This window comes from Ranitomeya imitator, chromosome 4 (assembly GCF_032444005.1).
Source record: "Ranitomeya imitator isolate aRanImi1 chromosome 4, aRanImi1.pri, whole genome shotgun sequence".
NCBI lineage: Eukaryota > Metazoa > Chordata > Amphibia > Anura > Dendrobatidae > Ranitomeya > Ranitomeya imitator.
The window spans coordinates 42765928-42782914 of NC_091285.1; the positions used below are offsets into that span (position 1 = coordinate 42765928).

Consider the following 16987-nt stretch of genomic DNA (forward strand, 5'->3'; position numbering starts at 1 on the left):
TGGGTAACAGAATACTAATATAATGTATTTTTTTGTTTGTTTTTTTATGTGGAATGAAACATGGCTCTAATTAATTGATAGTGCCTCAAACTACGTTCTCTTGGGTTGACCAAATTATGAGACATACTTGGTAGTAAGTTTCCTTACATATTAAAGCCACTCCCCAGTCTAAAATGAGAATATATATACCGTATGTGTGTGTGTGTGTGTATGTATGTATGTGTGTATATATATATATATATATATATATATATATATATATATATATACAGTGGGGCAAAAAAGTATTTAGTCAGTCAGCAATAGTGCATGTTCCACCACTTAAAAAGATGAGAGGCGTCTGTAATTTACATCATAAGTAGACCTCAACTATGGGAGACAAACTGAGAAAAAAAAAATCCAGAAATTCACATTGTCTGTTTTTTTAACAATTTATTTGCATATTATGGTGGAAAATAAGTATTTGGTCAGAAAAAAACAATCAAGATTTCTGGCTCTCACAGACCTGTAACTTCTTCTTTAAGAGTCTCCTCTTTCCTCCACTCATTACCTGTAGTAATGGCATCTGTTTAAACTTGTTATAAGTATAAAAAGACACCTGTGCACACCCTCAAACAGTCTGACTCCAAACTCCACTATGGTGAAGACCAAAGAGCTGTCAAAGGACACCAGAAACAAAATTGTAGCCCTGCACCAGGCTGGGAAGACTGAATCTGCAATAGCCAACCAGCTTGGAGTGCAGAAATCAACAGTGGGAGCAATAATTAGAAAATGGAAGACATACAAGACCACTGATAATCTCCCTCGATCTGGGGCTCCACGCAAAATCCCACCCCGTGGGGTCAGAATGATCACAAGAACGGTGAGCAAATATCCCAGAACCACGCGGGGGGACCTAGTGAATGAACTGCAGAGAGCTGGGACCAATGTAACAAGGCCTACCATAAGTGACACACTACGCCACCATGGACTCAGATTCTGCAGTGCCAGACGTGTCCCACTGCTTAAGCCAGTATATGTCCGGGCCCGTCTGAAGTTTGCTAGAGAGCATTTGGATGATCCAGAGGAGTTTTGGGAGAATGTCCTATGGTCTGATGAAACCAAACTGGAACTGTTTGGGAGAAACACAACTTATCGTGTTTGGAGGAAAAAAGAATACTGAGTTGCATCCATCAAACACCATACCTACTGTAAAGCATGGTGGTGGAAACATCATGCTTTGGGGCTGTTTCTCTGCAAAGGGGCCAGGACGACTGATCCGGGTACACGAAAGAATGAATGGGGCCATGTATCGTGAGATTTTGAGTGCAAACCTCCTTCCATCAGCAAGGGCATTGAAGATGAAACGTGGCTGGGTCTTTCAACATGACAATGATCCAAAGCACACCGCCAGGGCAACGAAGGAGTGGCTTCGTAAGAAGCATTTCAAGGTCCTGGAGTGGCCTAGCCAGTTTCCAGATCTCAACCCCATAGAAAACCTTTGGAGGGAGTTGAAAGTCCATGTTGCCAAGCGAAAAGCCAAAAACATCACTGCTCTAGAGGAGATCTGCATGGAGGAATGGGCCAACATACCAACAACAGTGTGTGGCAACCTTGTGAAGACTTACAGAAAACGTTTGACCTCTGTCATTGCCAACAAAGGATATATTACAAAGTATTGAGATGAAATTTTGTTTCTGACCAAATACTTATTTTCCACCATAATATGCAAATAAATTGTTAAAAAAACAGACAATGTGATTTTCTGGATTTTTTTTTCTCAGTTTGTCTCCCATAGTTGAGATCTACCTATGATGTAAATTACAGACGCCTCTCATCTTTTTAAGTGGTGGAACTTGCACTATTGCTGACTGACTAAATACTTTTTTGCCCCACTGTATATATATATATATATGTATATATATACATATATATACATATATATATATATATATATATATATATATATATATATATATATATATATATATATATATATAAAATAGCCTCATCGAGCAAGTTCTGAAAAGTTTGAGATGCGTTCTCATCGACCATTCACTGCCATTGTCATTGACACTGGTCCTGTCAGAGGGAAATGAAAGTTGGTTTTCAGACTTTTTGGGAATGCTCTTCTTGAGACTGAGACAGACATTTTGAAAAGAAGTGGTCGAAGAACTGGAATTCTACAACTATGGTACCACTGTACCCAAGTGGGACACTAGGTCGGGTGACATTACATTTATGAGTAACATCAGTTTTCATTGTAAACTGCAGGGGTAGCTTAAAGGAACTGTCACCAGATTTTTACTATGTTATCTGAAAGCAGTATAATGTAGAGGTTGAGACCCTGATTCCAGCAATGCTACTTGTTGGTCTGCAGCATTTTGATACAATCACTGTTTTTTCTGTTATAGATCTAGCAGTGCTCGGAATGCTGAGTCCTCTATATCCCTGCCCACACAAATGATTGGCAGCTTTCTGTGTACACTGTATATTGACAGAAAGATGCCAATCAGTAGTGTGGGCGAGGTTGGACCAGGAGGTATGAGGCAGCTTGTCCTCTATTGATCTCATGCTGATAAAACACTGATTGTATTGAAACAGCAACACATAGCCCAGTACATGACACATTGCTGGAATTAGGCTAGTAGCCCCAGATTATGCTGCTCTCAGATTACATGGCGAACTGCTGACAGATTTTCTTTAAGTATCCTGTGTATGTGTGATAAAATATCCAAAGCTTCTTTCCTCATGTCTACGTCCCACTTGATAAGATACAGAAATGTGTTTGCTTGTTTCATTAAATGGAATAACCTTGTGTCTACTAAGAAAAGCTAATGTCGGCCCGTGTCCTGTGCACTGTTCCCTGATCGTCTCCACTTACTGATCTCCACACTCGCCATTATTCCATCTATCCTGGCTCTCACTGTTGTCTTTTCTGCGTACAATTTCTGCTAATTGTGCTTTTTTTCTTTCTCCCACAAGTAACTTTACTAATCTCCGCTTTCCATCCTTGCCAGTCGGCTCAGTCCTATGGCGTGGCCCCCAAAAGCCGCCCCTTCTTCTTTTCCCCTTCAGCCTTTGGGCATGGGAGTGATGTGTTGGCCTTGCTGCTGAAATTGCTGTCGAGAGTGACTCCCTCCCATTTCCTTTGTCAACAGAAGAATGGTTCATTATTGCCAGTTTTGGCCTCCTCAGCGCCCTTACACTGTGCTACATGATCATCAAAGCCACCGCCAACTTGTACGCCACAGAGTAAGTAACAATGTCTTTCTGTCTTATAAGCATGCTGTTCATTGCAAAGACACCTCTGTTCATTTCCGAAGCCGCCAGGATCTCACAGTGTCGCCCGTTCACACCATCCTGCTTTTAGTTGTCTGCATTCTGTTATCAGTAACATGGGTCATCTGGAAGGGAAGGACTACAAAGCAACATAGTTAGTAAGGCCGAAAAAAGACATTTGTCCATCCAGTTCAGCCTATATTCCATCATAATAAATCCCCAGATCTACGTCCTTCTACAGAACCTAATAATTGTATGATACAATATTGTTCTGCTCCAGGAAGACATCCAGGCCTCTCTTGAACCCTTCGACTGAGTTCGCCATCACCACCTCCTCAGGCAAGCAATTCCAGATTCTCACTGCCCTAACAGTAAAGAATCCTCTTCTATGTTGGTGGAAAAACCTTCTCTCCTCCAGACGCAAAGAATGCCCCATTGTGCCCGTCACCTTCGTTGGTATAAACAGATCCTCAGCGAGATATTTGTATTGTCCCCTTATATACTTGACTAGTTGCCAAGGTTGACGCTTAGCCCTTAAAACAGGTGGTGGCCTTTACAAACCAATGTCACTGATTCCTTTCGAGAAGAGTCGGCGTTGCGATGAGAATCAAGAAACGATTTTCTTTCTTGCGTTCCTGAACTTCGACCGTGGTCGATAAGGCCCATTCACAATGTAAGATTATTGTGAACGAGCGTTTCTGGGAACAAGTTCCATGATGATTATGCAATCTAAACATTTCGTCAGGAGAAATTATTTTTCAGTTTGCCTAAAACGTCTTCGTTCTCAGCAGCGTAACGTCCATCGTAGACGAGATTGAGAAAAATGGCCGTCTGTGTTGCCGAATATGGGTCGGCCTGTCTAACCAGGCTATGAAATGAGTGAACCAGCAAACGTTGCGTATCGCGCAGTGTGAATGGACCCTTACAGCAACCCTCTGTCAGAGTCAGGTATTCCTGCCATTGCACTGGATGATGAAAACATTACTCCGTGTACTTATGCACAAAATTATGAGTAGCACAATTTAATATTAAATATTGGAAAAATAGGAATGAACTGAAAGGGAACTAGAGATAGGGACTCTAATGTAGTGTAATAAGATTTTAAAATGAGAATGGGGACATCCTACAAGATGTCAGGGGAGGTAAGGATCAGACAGGTGGATTTGAATATGCCCAATCCCTATCATCTAGATGTAGAACACAGAACCACATTGCATTCCTCCTTCTCCCATCAAAGTTTTTCCCCTTAAAATATTGCAGTCACTATATTATATAGCCCTGTGTAATTACAATTGCTCATTTTGCCTTTCTACCCAGATAATTCTTTCCTCTGCTCTATGTGGCCTCAGGAAGTCACTTGTCCCTGCAGAAATCATTGCTCTCTTTTAAGGGGTTGTCCACCACTAGCACAACCCTTTGTTGATGAAAATGTTAGCCCCCCCAAAAAAATAAATAAAAAAGCTTCAACTAACCTCCGGCGCCATGCCCTCGGTGTCGGCAATTGCTCTCCCCAGGTCACCCAATCAGTGCAGGCGTCACTGTCCCTGCCTTCGGACAAATCAAATATGAAGAGGAAGTCTGAGATCAACTGCAGCCCTGAGAGCGACTGCCAGCACGGCAGGAATAGCGTCGACACTGGAGGTGAGTTTAAGTTTTATTATTTTATCGGGGCCAAGCGAGGGGTATGAGAAGAAGTTGTCCAAGTAGGGGACAACTTCTTTAACTCTTGACCCTGCTGCTCCTCTCCCCTGACATTGACTTTTAAAGTGATGACTCATGAGTCATACAGAGGAATTTGACCTCCTGTTTCTGCGTAGAGCTTAGAAGGATTCAGCTGGTCAGGTTTTTAATCACATGATGGCATAGACCTAATGGAAAAGAGAAGGATTAGCTGGGGAGAAAGGCAAAATGAGCAATTGTAAGTACACAGAGCTATATAATATGATGACTGCAATATATTTATAAGATGAACCTTTTCAAGGGATGAGGAGAAGGAGTGCTTCTTTAAAGCTAGTTGCCTTACATAGCAGAACCAAAAACCGCAAGGGTTTTAGTCTTAAATTTAGGTAAGTGAAAGGAAGTTATATGTGTTGAGATCATGAAAGAAACCAAATATGCTTTAAAGGGGTTCTCCACTATGGACAATGCGCAAAAAAGTTCCTGGACAATAAGTTTAATGCAAAATGTCCCCCTATCAGGAACCCTAGGGAGTATATCTTGGGGTAAGTGCTCAGATTTCCTATAGCTCCACCATAGGGAATATTAAGCATTCGGCAGTGAATGCAGGACAGGACCGGTCCTCAGAGGAGAGAGTCTGTAACTTCTCTCCACACTTGTCAAGAAATTAGGGTCTTGAACAGAGGAACCCCAATATTATCTCTGTTTCCTGGTAGGATTTTTGAAAATGGGTTTTCTTAACCAGACAACCCCTTTTAATTTAGACACATGGGGCCAGAATCATCAAGACTGGCATAGTTCACGCTGGTCTTGATGAGGAGATGTGCTGGATTCAGATGCACTTGATGGAGCAGTATGCCTCTTCATGAATCAGGAGCGCCGGGCGAGTGGCATACACAGCAGTCTGTGCCTCGCTACGAATCTGACTCCAGTCCCTGCTGGAGTAAGATTTATGGTTAATAAATGCTCTTCATGAATTTAACGAGCGTCGGTCGCCACGCCGCCTGCTGTTGGAGATGGGAGAAAATGGGTTCAAAAAGCCAAAAGACACAACATTATGACACAGCCTCTAGTTGCAGCCAAATTATGCAGCATTTTACCCCAGAATCTTGGCCCGTAATCTCCAACCCAAAGATTTAAGAGCTTATATGTGGCCGATCTCCCTGACCCCCAAAATATAAAATGGAAGCTGATCTTCTCTAATCTTTCGAGACTGAAGACCATGCAAGAATCAAAGACCACATCTATCCTCTGCAAGGGAAATCGGATTCGCCTAGGCTCTTAGGAGTCTCAACCAGATCTCTACCGAAGGTGCCGCCACAATGTTGTAGTGGACGTCTTATGACCACACACAACCCACCCGCTGGATTTTTTGGTTTTACATCCCACCAGCTAATAAATAAGGGGCATTCCAGCCATGAATCTGTATAAGGGTCTACAGTATTGTAGATTGGTGGGCGATTGGCCATACCATGTATGGTGAACAAGCCATCGTTGGGGTCCCAGTGATCAGGCCTAACCGATCTATCCTGCCATATGGGTAGGCAATGTATGGTGGCAGGATCACCAAGTGCAGATTGGGAATTAGTTTAGTCTGGCTCCTTTTGGCACAGCCTCACCCTTTCAGATGCTTGGCATGTTATTCACCCCCTTGTTTTCTTATCCAAAGCACAAGTGTTAAACCTTTCCAGAGCTAATAGGGTCATAAATCCCATGATATTACCTTACATGTGCATTTTCTATTCATTCCTATAAATGCTGGCAGGAAATATTGCTACACGACTGCGTTCCTAAGAATGTTCTCATTGAGGATAATAATGAATGCATGTACGCTTTCTATATTAATGCCCCCTCCCTTGTGGCATCTCCATGGCTTCATTTTCCTCAGTGTCTGTCATTTCTGAGTTATGATCCTTGCTGCCCGCGAGTCCATCAGACCTATTATATTGCGGGATCAATACTTTGCACTGAATAAGATCTCTTTGTGAGTGCCTGCGCTGTAATGAAATGATCTGTCCATATGGATAAGAGCCGCGCTGTCAGGACGGCCATGTTAGTCTATCACTAGCGGTAAATATGCCAGAGTGGTTTTATTTTTTTTTAATTGCCTGCAGGCATCTATGATCATTTTTAAGGTGCACCTGGCACGCAGACACATTCTGACACGGTCTGATTTTTAACGGACGCCAAATAAAATGTCCACCTCCTCTTTAAGCCGATTGGAAATTCAAGCGTGATTGTGGAAAGTGGCATTTAGATCACAGCCACTAAAAACGAAGCCATTTGGTACGGATCCGTAATGCAGCACCCCGGCGTCCTGTAAGCCCAGGCTCTACACTTGTGTGCCACTGATTTTATGCAGAAGTGGAATATGGCGCTTCCAGGGCACAGGACGAGGCGCAGGTGTCCCCAATACTGCAGGAGGAGTCCATACGCAATGCATTGGCAGGAGACCCATAGGTCCTTAATATCATTCTTACTAGAACTTCTGCCTTTTACATTTAGGAAGATTCTGAAAATTATCCGAAAGAGCCATGTGGTCATTAATAGGGGTTGTCCGCCCCGAAAAACACATCTAAAAAAAAAAAAGATACATAATGATCTAAAATATAATAGAGTATGGTAACTTTACTGATTTCCTGACGCTTCATTCCCACCACTGCCAGCGTGTGTACATTCTGTTCTATCTGGATGGACAGATATGATTGCTGCAGCCAATCCACCCCTGCCCTCTGCCAGCGTGTGTACATCCTGTTCTATCTAGATGGACAGATGTGATCGCTGCAGCCAATCCACCCCTGCCCTCTGCCAGCGTGTGTACATCCTGTTCTATCTAGATGGACAGATGTGATTGCTGCAGCCAATCCTCCCCTGCCCTCTGCCAGCGTGTGTACATCCTGTTCTATCTAGATGGACAGATGTGATCGCTGCAGCCAATCCACCCCTGCCCTCTGCCAGCGTGTGTACATCCTGTTCTATCTAGATGGACAGATATGATTGCTGCAGCCAATCCACCCCTGCCCTCTGCCAGCGTGTGTACATCCTGTTCTATATAGATGGACAGATATGATCGCTGCAGTCAATCCACCCCTGCCCTCTGCCAGCGTGTGTACATCCTGTTCTATCTGGATGGACAGATATGATTGCTGCAGCCAATCCACCCCTGCCCTCTGCCAGCGTGTGTACATCCTGTTCTCTCTAGATGGACAGATATGATCGCTGCAGCCAATCCACCCCTGCCCTCTGCCAGCGTGTGTACATCCTGTTCTATCTGGATGGACAGATATGATTGCTGCAGCCAATCCACCCCTGCCCTCTGCCAGCGTGTGTACATCCTGTTCTATCTAGATGGACAGATGTGATCGCTGCAGCCAATCCTCCCCTGCCCTCTGCCAGCGTGTGTACATCCTGTTCTATCTAGATGGACAGATGTGATCGCTGCAGCCAATCCACCCCTGCCCTCTGCCAGCGTGTGTACATCCTGTTCTATCTGGATGGACAGATATGATCGCTGCAGCCAATCCTCCCCTGCCCTCTGCCAGCGTGTGTACATCCTGTTCTATATAGATGGAGAAATATGATCGCTGCAGTCAATCCTCCCCTGCCCTCTGCCAGCGTGTGTATATCCTGTTCTATTTGGATGGACAGATATGATCGCTGCAGTCAATCCTCCCCTGCCCTCTGCCTACGTGTGTACATCCTGTTCTATCTAGATGGACAGATATGATCGCTGCAGCCAATCCACCCCTGCCCTCTGCCAGCGTGTGTACATCCTGTTCTATCTAGATGGACAGATATGATTGCTGCAGCCAATCCACCCCTGCCCTCTGCCAGCGTGTGTACATCCTGTTCTATCTAGATGGACAGATGTGATCGCTGCAGCCAATCCTCCCCTGCCCTCTGCCAGCGTGTGTACATCCTGTTCTATCTAGATGGACAGATGTGATCGCTGCAGCCAATCCACCCCTGCCCTCTGCCAGCGTGTGTACATCCTGTTCTATCTGGATGGACAGATATGATCGCTGCAGCCAATCCTCCCCTGCCCTCTGCCAGCGTGTGTACATCCTGTTCTATATAGATGGAGAAATATGATCGCTGCAGTCAATCCTCCCCTGCCCTCTGCCAGCGTGTGTATATCCTGTTCTATTTGGATGGACAGATATGATCGCTGCAGTCAATCCTCCCCTGCCCTCTGCCAGCATGTGTACATCCTGTTCTATCTAGATGGACAGATGTGATCGCTGCAGCCAATCCACCCCTGCCCTCTGCCTACGTGTGTACATCCTGTTCTATCTAGATGGAAAGATATGATCGCTGCAGCCAATCCACCCCTGCCCTCTGCCAGCGTGTGTACATCCTGTTCTATTTGGATGGACAGATATGATCGCTGTAGCCAATCCACCGCTGCCCTCTGCCAGCGTGTGTACATCCTGTTCTATCTGGATAAACAGATATGATCGCTGCAGCCAATCCACCCCTGCCCTCTGCCAGCGTGTGTACATCCTGATCTAGACAGAAAGATGTGATCGCTGCAGCCAATCTACCCCTGCCCTCTGCCAGCGTGTGTACATCCTGTTCTATCTGGATGGACAGATGTGATCGCTGCAGCCAATCCTCCCCTGCCCTCTGCCAGCGTGTGTACATCCTGTTCTAGACAGAAAGATATGATCGCTGCAGCCAATCTACCCCTGCCCTCTGCCAGCGTGTGTACATCCTGTTCTATCTAGATGGACAGATATGATCGCTGCAGCCAATCCACCCCTGCCCTCTGCCAGCGTGTGTACATCCTGTTCTATCTGGATGGACAGGTGTGATCGCTGCAGCCAATCCACCCCTGCCCTCTGCCAGCGTGTGTACATCCTGTTCTATCTGGATGGATAGATATGATCGCTGCAGCCAATCCACCCCTGCCCTCTGCCAGCGTGTGTACATCCTGTTCTATCTGGATGGACAGATGTGATCGCTGCAGCCAATCCACCCCTGCCCTCTGCCAGCGTGTGTACATCCTGTTCTATCTAGATGGAGAGATATGATCGCTGCAGCCAATCCACCCCTGCCCTCTGCCAGCGTGTGTACATTCTGTTCTATCTAGATGGACAGATATGATCGCTGCAGCCAATCCACCCCTGCCCTCTGCCAGCGTGTACATTCTGTTCTATCTAGATGGACAGATATGATCGCTGCAGCCAATCCACCCCTGCCCTCTGCCAGCGTGTGTACATCCTGTTCTATCTAGATGGACAGATATGATCGCTGCAGCCAATCCACCCCTGCCCTCTGCCAGTGTGTGTACATCCTGTTCTATCTAGATGGACAGATATGATCGCTGCAGCCAATCAACCCCTGCCCTCTGCCAGCGTGTGTACATCCTGTTCTATCTAGATGGAGAGATGTGATCGCTGCAGCCAATCCACCCCTGCCCTCTGCCAGCGTGTGTACATCCTGTTCTATCTGGATGGATAGATATGATCGCTGCAGCCAATCCACCCCTGCCCTCTGCCAGCGTGTGTACATCCTGTTCTATCTAGATGGAGAGATGTGATCGCTGCAGCCAATCCACCCCTGCCCTCTGCCAGCGTGTGTACATCCTGTTCTATCTAGATGGAGAGATGTGATCGCTGCAGCCAATCCACCCCTGCCCTCTGCCAGCGTGTGTACATCCTGTTCTATCTAGATGGAGAGATGTGATCGCTGCAGCCAATCCACCCCTGCCCTCTGCCAGTGTGTGTACATCCTGTTCTATCTGGATGGATAGATATGATCGCTGCAGCCAATCCACCCCTGCCCTCTGCCAGCGTGTGTACATCCTGTTCTATCTGGATGGACAGGTGTGATCGCAGCAGCCAAACCACCCCTGCCCTCTGCCAGCGTGTGTACATCCTGTTCTATCTGGATGGACAGGTGTGATCGCTGCAGCCAATCCACCCCTGCCCTCTGCCAGCGTGTGTACATCCTGTTCTATCTAGATGGAGAGATGTGATCGCTGCAGCCAATCCACCCCTGCCCTCTGCCAGCATGTGTACATCCTGTTCTATCTAGATGGACAGATGTAATCGCTGCAGCCAATCCTCCCCTGCCCTCTGCCAGCATGTGTACATCCTGTTCTATCTGGATGGATAGATATGATCGCTGCAGCCAATCCACCCCTGCCCTCTGCCAGTGTGTGTACATCCTGCTCAATCTAGATGGACAGATATGATCGCTGCAGCCAATCCACCGCTGCCCTCTGCCAGCGTGTGTACATCCTGTTCTATCTAGATGGACAGATGTGATCGCTGCAGCCAATCCACCCCTGCCCTCTGCCAGCGTGTGTACATCCTGTTCTAGACAGACAGATGTGACTACTTCAGCCAATCCACCCCTGCCCTCTGCCAGCGTATGTACATCCTGTTCTATCTAGGTGGACAGATGTGATCGCTGCAGCCAATCCACCCCTGCCCTCTGCCAGCGTGTGTACATCCTGTTCTATCTAGATGGACAGATATGATCGCTGCAGCCAATCCACCCCTGCCCTCTGCCAGTGTGTGTACATCCTGCTCAATCTAGATGGACAGATATGATCGCTGCAGCCAATCCACCGCTGCCCTCTGCCAGCATGTGTACATCCTGTTCTAGACAGACAGATGTGACTACTTCAGCCAATCCACCCCTGCCCTCTGCCAGCGTATGTACATCCTGTTCTATCTAGATGGACAGATGTGATCGCTGCAGCCAATCCACCCCTGCCCTCTGCCAGCGTGTGTACATCCTGTTCTATCTGGATGGACAGATATGATCGCTGCAGCCAATCCTCCCCTGCCCTCTGCCAGCGTGTGTACATCCTGTTCTATATAGATGGAGAAATATGATCGCTGCAGTCAATCCTCCCCTGCCCTCTGCCAGCGTGTGTATATCCTGTTCTATTTGGATGGACAGATATGATCGCTGCAGTCAATCCTCCCCTGCCCTCTGCCTACGTGTGTACATCCTGTTCTATCTAGATGGACAGATATGATCGCTGCAGCCAATCCACCCCTGCCCTCTGCCAGCGTGTGTACATCCTGTTCTATCTAGATGGACAGATATGATTGCTGCAGCCAATCCACCCCTGCCCTCTGCCAGCGTGTGTACATCCTGTTCTATCTAGATGGACAGATGTGATCGCTGCAGCCAATCCTCCCCTGCCCTCTGCCAGCGTGTGTACATCCTGTTCTATCTAGATGGACAGATGTGATCGCTGCAGCCAATCCACCCCTGCCCTCTGCCAGCGTGTGTACATCCTGTTCTATCTGGATGGACAGATATGATCGCTGCAGCCAATCCTCCCCTGCCCTCTGCCAGCGTGTGTACATCCTGTTCTATATAGATGGAGAAATATGATCGCTGCAGTCAATCCTCCCCTGCCCTCTGCCAGCGTGTGTATATCCTGTTCTATTTGGATGGACAGATATGATCGCTGCAGTCAATCCTCCCCTGCCCTCTGCCAGCATGTGTACATCCTGTTCTATCTAGATGGACAGATGTGATCGCTGCAGCCAATCCACCCCTGCCCTCTGCCTACGTGTGTACATCCTGTTCTATCTAGATGGAAAGATATGATCGCTGCAGCCAATCCACCCCTGCCCTCTGCCAGCGTGTGTACATCCTGTTCTATTTGGATGGACAGATATGATCGCTGTAGCCAATCCACCGCTGCCCTCTGCCAGCGTGTGTACATCCTGTTCTATCTGGATAAACAGATATGATCGCTGCAGCCAATCCACCCCTGCCCTCTGCCAGCGTGTGTACATCCTGTTCTATCTAGATGGAAAGATATGATCGCTGCAGCCAATCCACCCCTGCCCTCTGCCAGCGTGTGTACATCCTGTTCTATCTGGATAAACAGATATGATCGCTGCAGCCAATCCACCCCTGCCCTCTGCCAGCGTGTGTACATCCTGATCTAGACAGAAAGATGTGATCGCTGCAGCCAATCTACCCCTGCCCTCTGCCAGCGTGTGTACATCCTGTTCTATCTGGATGGACAGATGTGATCGCTGCAGCCAATCCTCCCCTGCCCTCTGCCAGCGTGTGTACATCCTGTTCTAGACAGAAAGATATGATCGCTGCAGCCAATCTACCCCTGCCCTCTGCCAGCGTGTGTACATCCTGTTCTATCTAGATGGACAGATATGATCGCTGCAGCCAATCCACCCCTGCCCTCTGCCAGCGTGTGTACATCCTGTTCTATCTGGATGGACAGGTGTGATCGCTGCAGCCAATCCACCCCTGCCCTCTGCCAGCGTGTGTACATCCTGTTCTATCTGGATGGATAGATATGATCGCTGCAGCCAATCCACCCCTGCCCTCTGCCAGCGTGTGTACATCCTGTTCTATCTGGATGGACAGATGTGATCGCTGCAGCCAATCCACCCCTGCCCTCTGCCAGCGTGTGTACATCCTGTTCTATCTAGATGGAGAGATATGATCGCTGCAGCCAATCCACCCCTGCCCTCTGCCAGCGTGTGTACATTCTGTTCTATCTAGATGGACAGATATGATCGCTGCAGCCAATCCACCCCTGCCCTCTGCCAGCGTGTGTACATTCTGTTCTATCTAGATGGACAGATATGATCGCTGCAGCCAATCCACCCCTGCCCTCTGCCAGCGTGTGTACATCCTGTTCTATCTAGATGGACAGATATGATCGCTGCAGCCAATCCACCCCTGCCCTCTGCCAGTGTGTGTACATCCTGTTCTATCTAGATGGACAGATATGATCGCTGCAGCCAATCAACCCCTGCCCTCTGCCAGCGTGTGTACATCCTGTTCTATCTAGATGGAGAGATGTGATCGCTGCAGCCAATCCACCCCTGCCCTCTGCCAGCGTGTGTACATCCTGTTCTATCTGGATGGATAGATATGATCGCTGCAGCCAATCCACCCCTGCCCTCTGCCAGCGTGTGTACATCCTGTTCTATCTAGATGGAGAGATGTGATCGCTGCAGCCAATCCACCCCTGCCCTCTGCCAGCGTGTGTACATCCTGTTCTATCTAGATGGAGAGATGTGATCGCTGCAGCCAATCCACCCCTGCCCTCTGCCAGCGTGTGTACATCCTGTTCTATCTAGATGGAGAGATGTGATCGCTGCAGCCAATCCACCCCTGCCCTCTGCCAGTGTGTGTACATCCTGTTCTATCTGGATGGATAGATATGATCGCTGCAGCCAATCCACCCCTGCCCTCTGCCAGCTTATGTACATCCTGTTCTATCTAGGTGGACAGATGTGATCGCTGCAGCCAATCCACCCCTGCCCTCTGCCAGCGTGTGTACATCCTGTTCTATCTAGATGGACAGATATGATCGCTGCAGCCAATCCACCCCTGCCCTCTGCCAGTGTGTGTACATCCTGCTCAATCTAGATGGACAGATATGATCGCTGCAGCCAATCCACCGCTGCCCTCTGCCAGCATGTGTACATCCTGTTCTAGACAGACAGATGTGACTACTTCAGCCAATCCACCCCTGCCCTCTGCCAGCGTATGTACATCCTGTTCTATCTAGGTGGACAGATGTGATCGCTGCAGCCAATCCACCCCTGCCCGCTGCCAGTGTGTATATCTTCTTCTAGACAGACAGATGTGACTACTTCAGCCAATCCACCCCTGCCCGCTGCCAGCGTATGTACATCCTGTTCTATCTAGATGGACAGATATGATCGCTGCAGCCAATCCACCACTGCCGGCATGTATACATCATGTTCTAGAGGGACAGACGTGATTGCTGCAGCCAATCACTGGCTATATTGGTGACATGTTGGTCATTGTTGCACTTTCTTTCCTGTCCAGACAGGGCAGGAAGTACTGAGGCTGGCGGAGGACCTCTGCAGTGTTGGAAGAAGAGCTTAAAGGGAATGTGTCACCAGGTTTCTACTATGTAATCTGAGAGCAACTTGATGTAGGGGCAGAGACCCTGATTACTACGATGTAACTTACTGGGCTGTGTTTTGCTGTTTTCAATAAAATCAGTGTTTTTTCAGCAGCACATCATCACTGCAGAACAAGGTGTCTCCTGCCTCGTCCAACCCCCTCCCTCATCAATGATTAGCAGCTTTCTGTCACTATACAATATACGCAGAAAGCTGCAGAACAGTGGTGTGGGCGGGGTTATACACGGCTCAGCATTCCGAGCTCTGCTAGATCTGCAGCAGAGAAAACTGTGATTCTGTCATACTGGCTTCGCCCAGTAAACTAAGTGACACATTGCTGAAATCAGGGTCTCTGTCCCAAACCTCATGCTGTTGTCACATCACATAGCAAAAACCTGCAGACAGATAGTATATTTTAATTTATTTTATATCCCTCTATTTTTTAAACTTAGGGTTGTACATTTCCTTTAATTTCCCCTCCAATGGATAAGAACATGTCAGGCCAACCATTTATATCTATGGACTTCAGATAAAGGCTGTTCAGCAATTAGTAAGAGGAATCACTTCATTAGACTTCTTAAAGCTGCATTACAGCGCTCCGGAGCAGTTATTCCTCCCCTCTTCAACAAAAGGGCCAATGACTTTATTCCTCCACTGCTTAGCATTGTGGAGGTGATGGAAATAGGCGACTGATCATCTAAGAATGGCTTCCTTTGGCCTTGTAGACCCTGTCTTAATTTACTGGGTGCCGCTGACATTTGGACACCGTCATGGCCGGGAACGGACTGGGAGTGAAATTCAGCCCTGGCAATTGAAAGCACATAGGCCCATGTTGTTCCTCCCCCTGTATCAACTGCAATCTGAGGACGCTGATACTGGTGACAGCATAGCAGACAATGCAAACTATGACTGGAACAGCCCATCTGGCATTTGTCAGAATTGCCAGATGGCCAGTCCGGCCTTGGTCATGGCCCCATCCAACAGTACAAATGTGACTGACAGCCAAAACCCAAAGGCGTGTGGCTAATAAGAAAATATTGTGAAATGCCTGAATTTATGCCCGATTTAATAGGTAAACGTCAACTTGACCGTATCGCTTGCATACAGCATAGACATTGGTAGCAAAATAATAAATATGTATACACACACACATATATATATATATATATATATATATATATATATACACACACACACACACACACACACACACACACACACACATATCTGAGAAAGTAATGGCGAGGTTTATTCTCTTTATTTAGGTTTATTCTCTGAATTTTAGTCTTAAGTGTAAATTATGAATTTTTATTCCCATGAATTGCCCCTTCTATTTCTTACACCTTTTCCTGTGTTTGTTTTCCAGAGTTGAATGGTCATGAAGTGACAATTTCTGAAGAGGACAATAAAAATATTATGTTTTTTTGTTTGTTTTTATCACCATCAGTTAACACGCTGCAGATGAAATTCCATTTTTAATAAGACATTATTTTTTTTTTCTTATGATGCCTTTTTTTAGTGCCAAATCTTCATTAAGCCTGTAAATTGATAATTAAAGAATGATGTTAAAGTGTATACGGGTTTGAGTGTTATTTTACTTATGCTAAGTAATTCTGGAAAATGTACCAGTCGATGTATTCAAAAATGTATATTTGCATCTTTGGAAACCCTATAGTAATGTCATAAAAGAAACTTAATGTTGTATTTAGACCAGCTTAACCTGCAGTATGCTGTTGACTGATATCTGCGGGGCTTCATTTATAGTTTCTGCTTTCCATGACGTTCATGCTTGTGATGCTGCAAGTTTGGATCTCAGTGGGCTTTCTCTTTACAGCAAGCAGTCAAGTCTCTCTTTCCTCTTTTTTTTTTTTTCATTTTTCTAACCTGTTTACATGGGTCGAAAGTAAGCAAAGAGGCAGCGCAGGGGATCCAGCTTTGGGCCCCTACTTATCGGAAATTAGAATAAATGCTTTAATCTGGAATAACCCTTTAGTCAAGTTTTCCATCAATTGCATTTTGACAGGATATAATATAAATGTTAGATCACATGGGAGACTGTTGTTAGGCCCCATTGGGGCTCCACCAATGCTTCTATGGAGATCAGCAAGATCATCTAGTTTACCTTAGTGTTGCTGGCACATATTTCTTAAAAGGAACTTGTC

The 16987-nt window shown here is 46.6% G+C and overlaps 1 protein-coding gene across 2 annotated transcripts in view; it reads left to right on the top strand.

Moving 5' to 3' along the window:
- The window catches only part of RNF130 (ring finger protein 130), a 292094-nt gene that overhangs the window by 234100 nt on the left and 41007 nt on the right, over positions 1–16987 (top strand). The window contains exons 8-9 of one of the 2 annotated variants that reach the window (XM_069763597.1): positions 3141–3234; positions 16192–16400. The exons of the other annotated variant lie outside the window; for it this stretch is intronic. Coding sequence (XP_069619698.1) covers positions 3141–3234; positions 16192–16207 — 110 coding nt within the window. The 3' untranslated portion in view covers positions 16208–16400. Of the gene's footprint in view, positions 1–3140; positions 3235–16191; positions 16401–16987 lie in introns of those variants that run through there. 2 annotated transcript variants of the gene reach the window in all.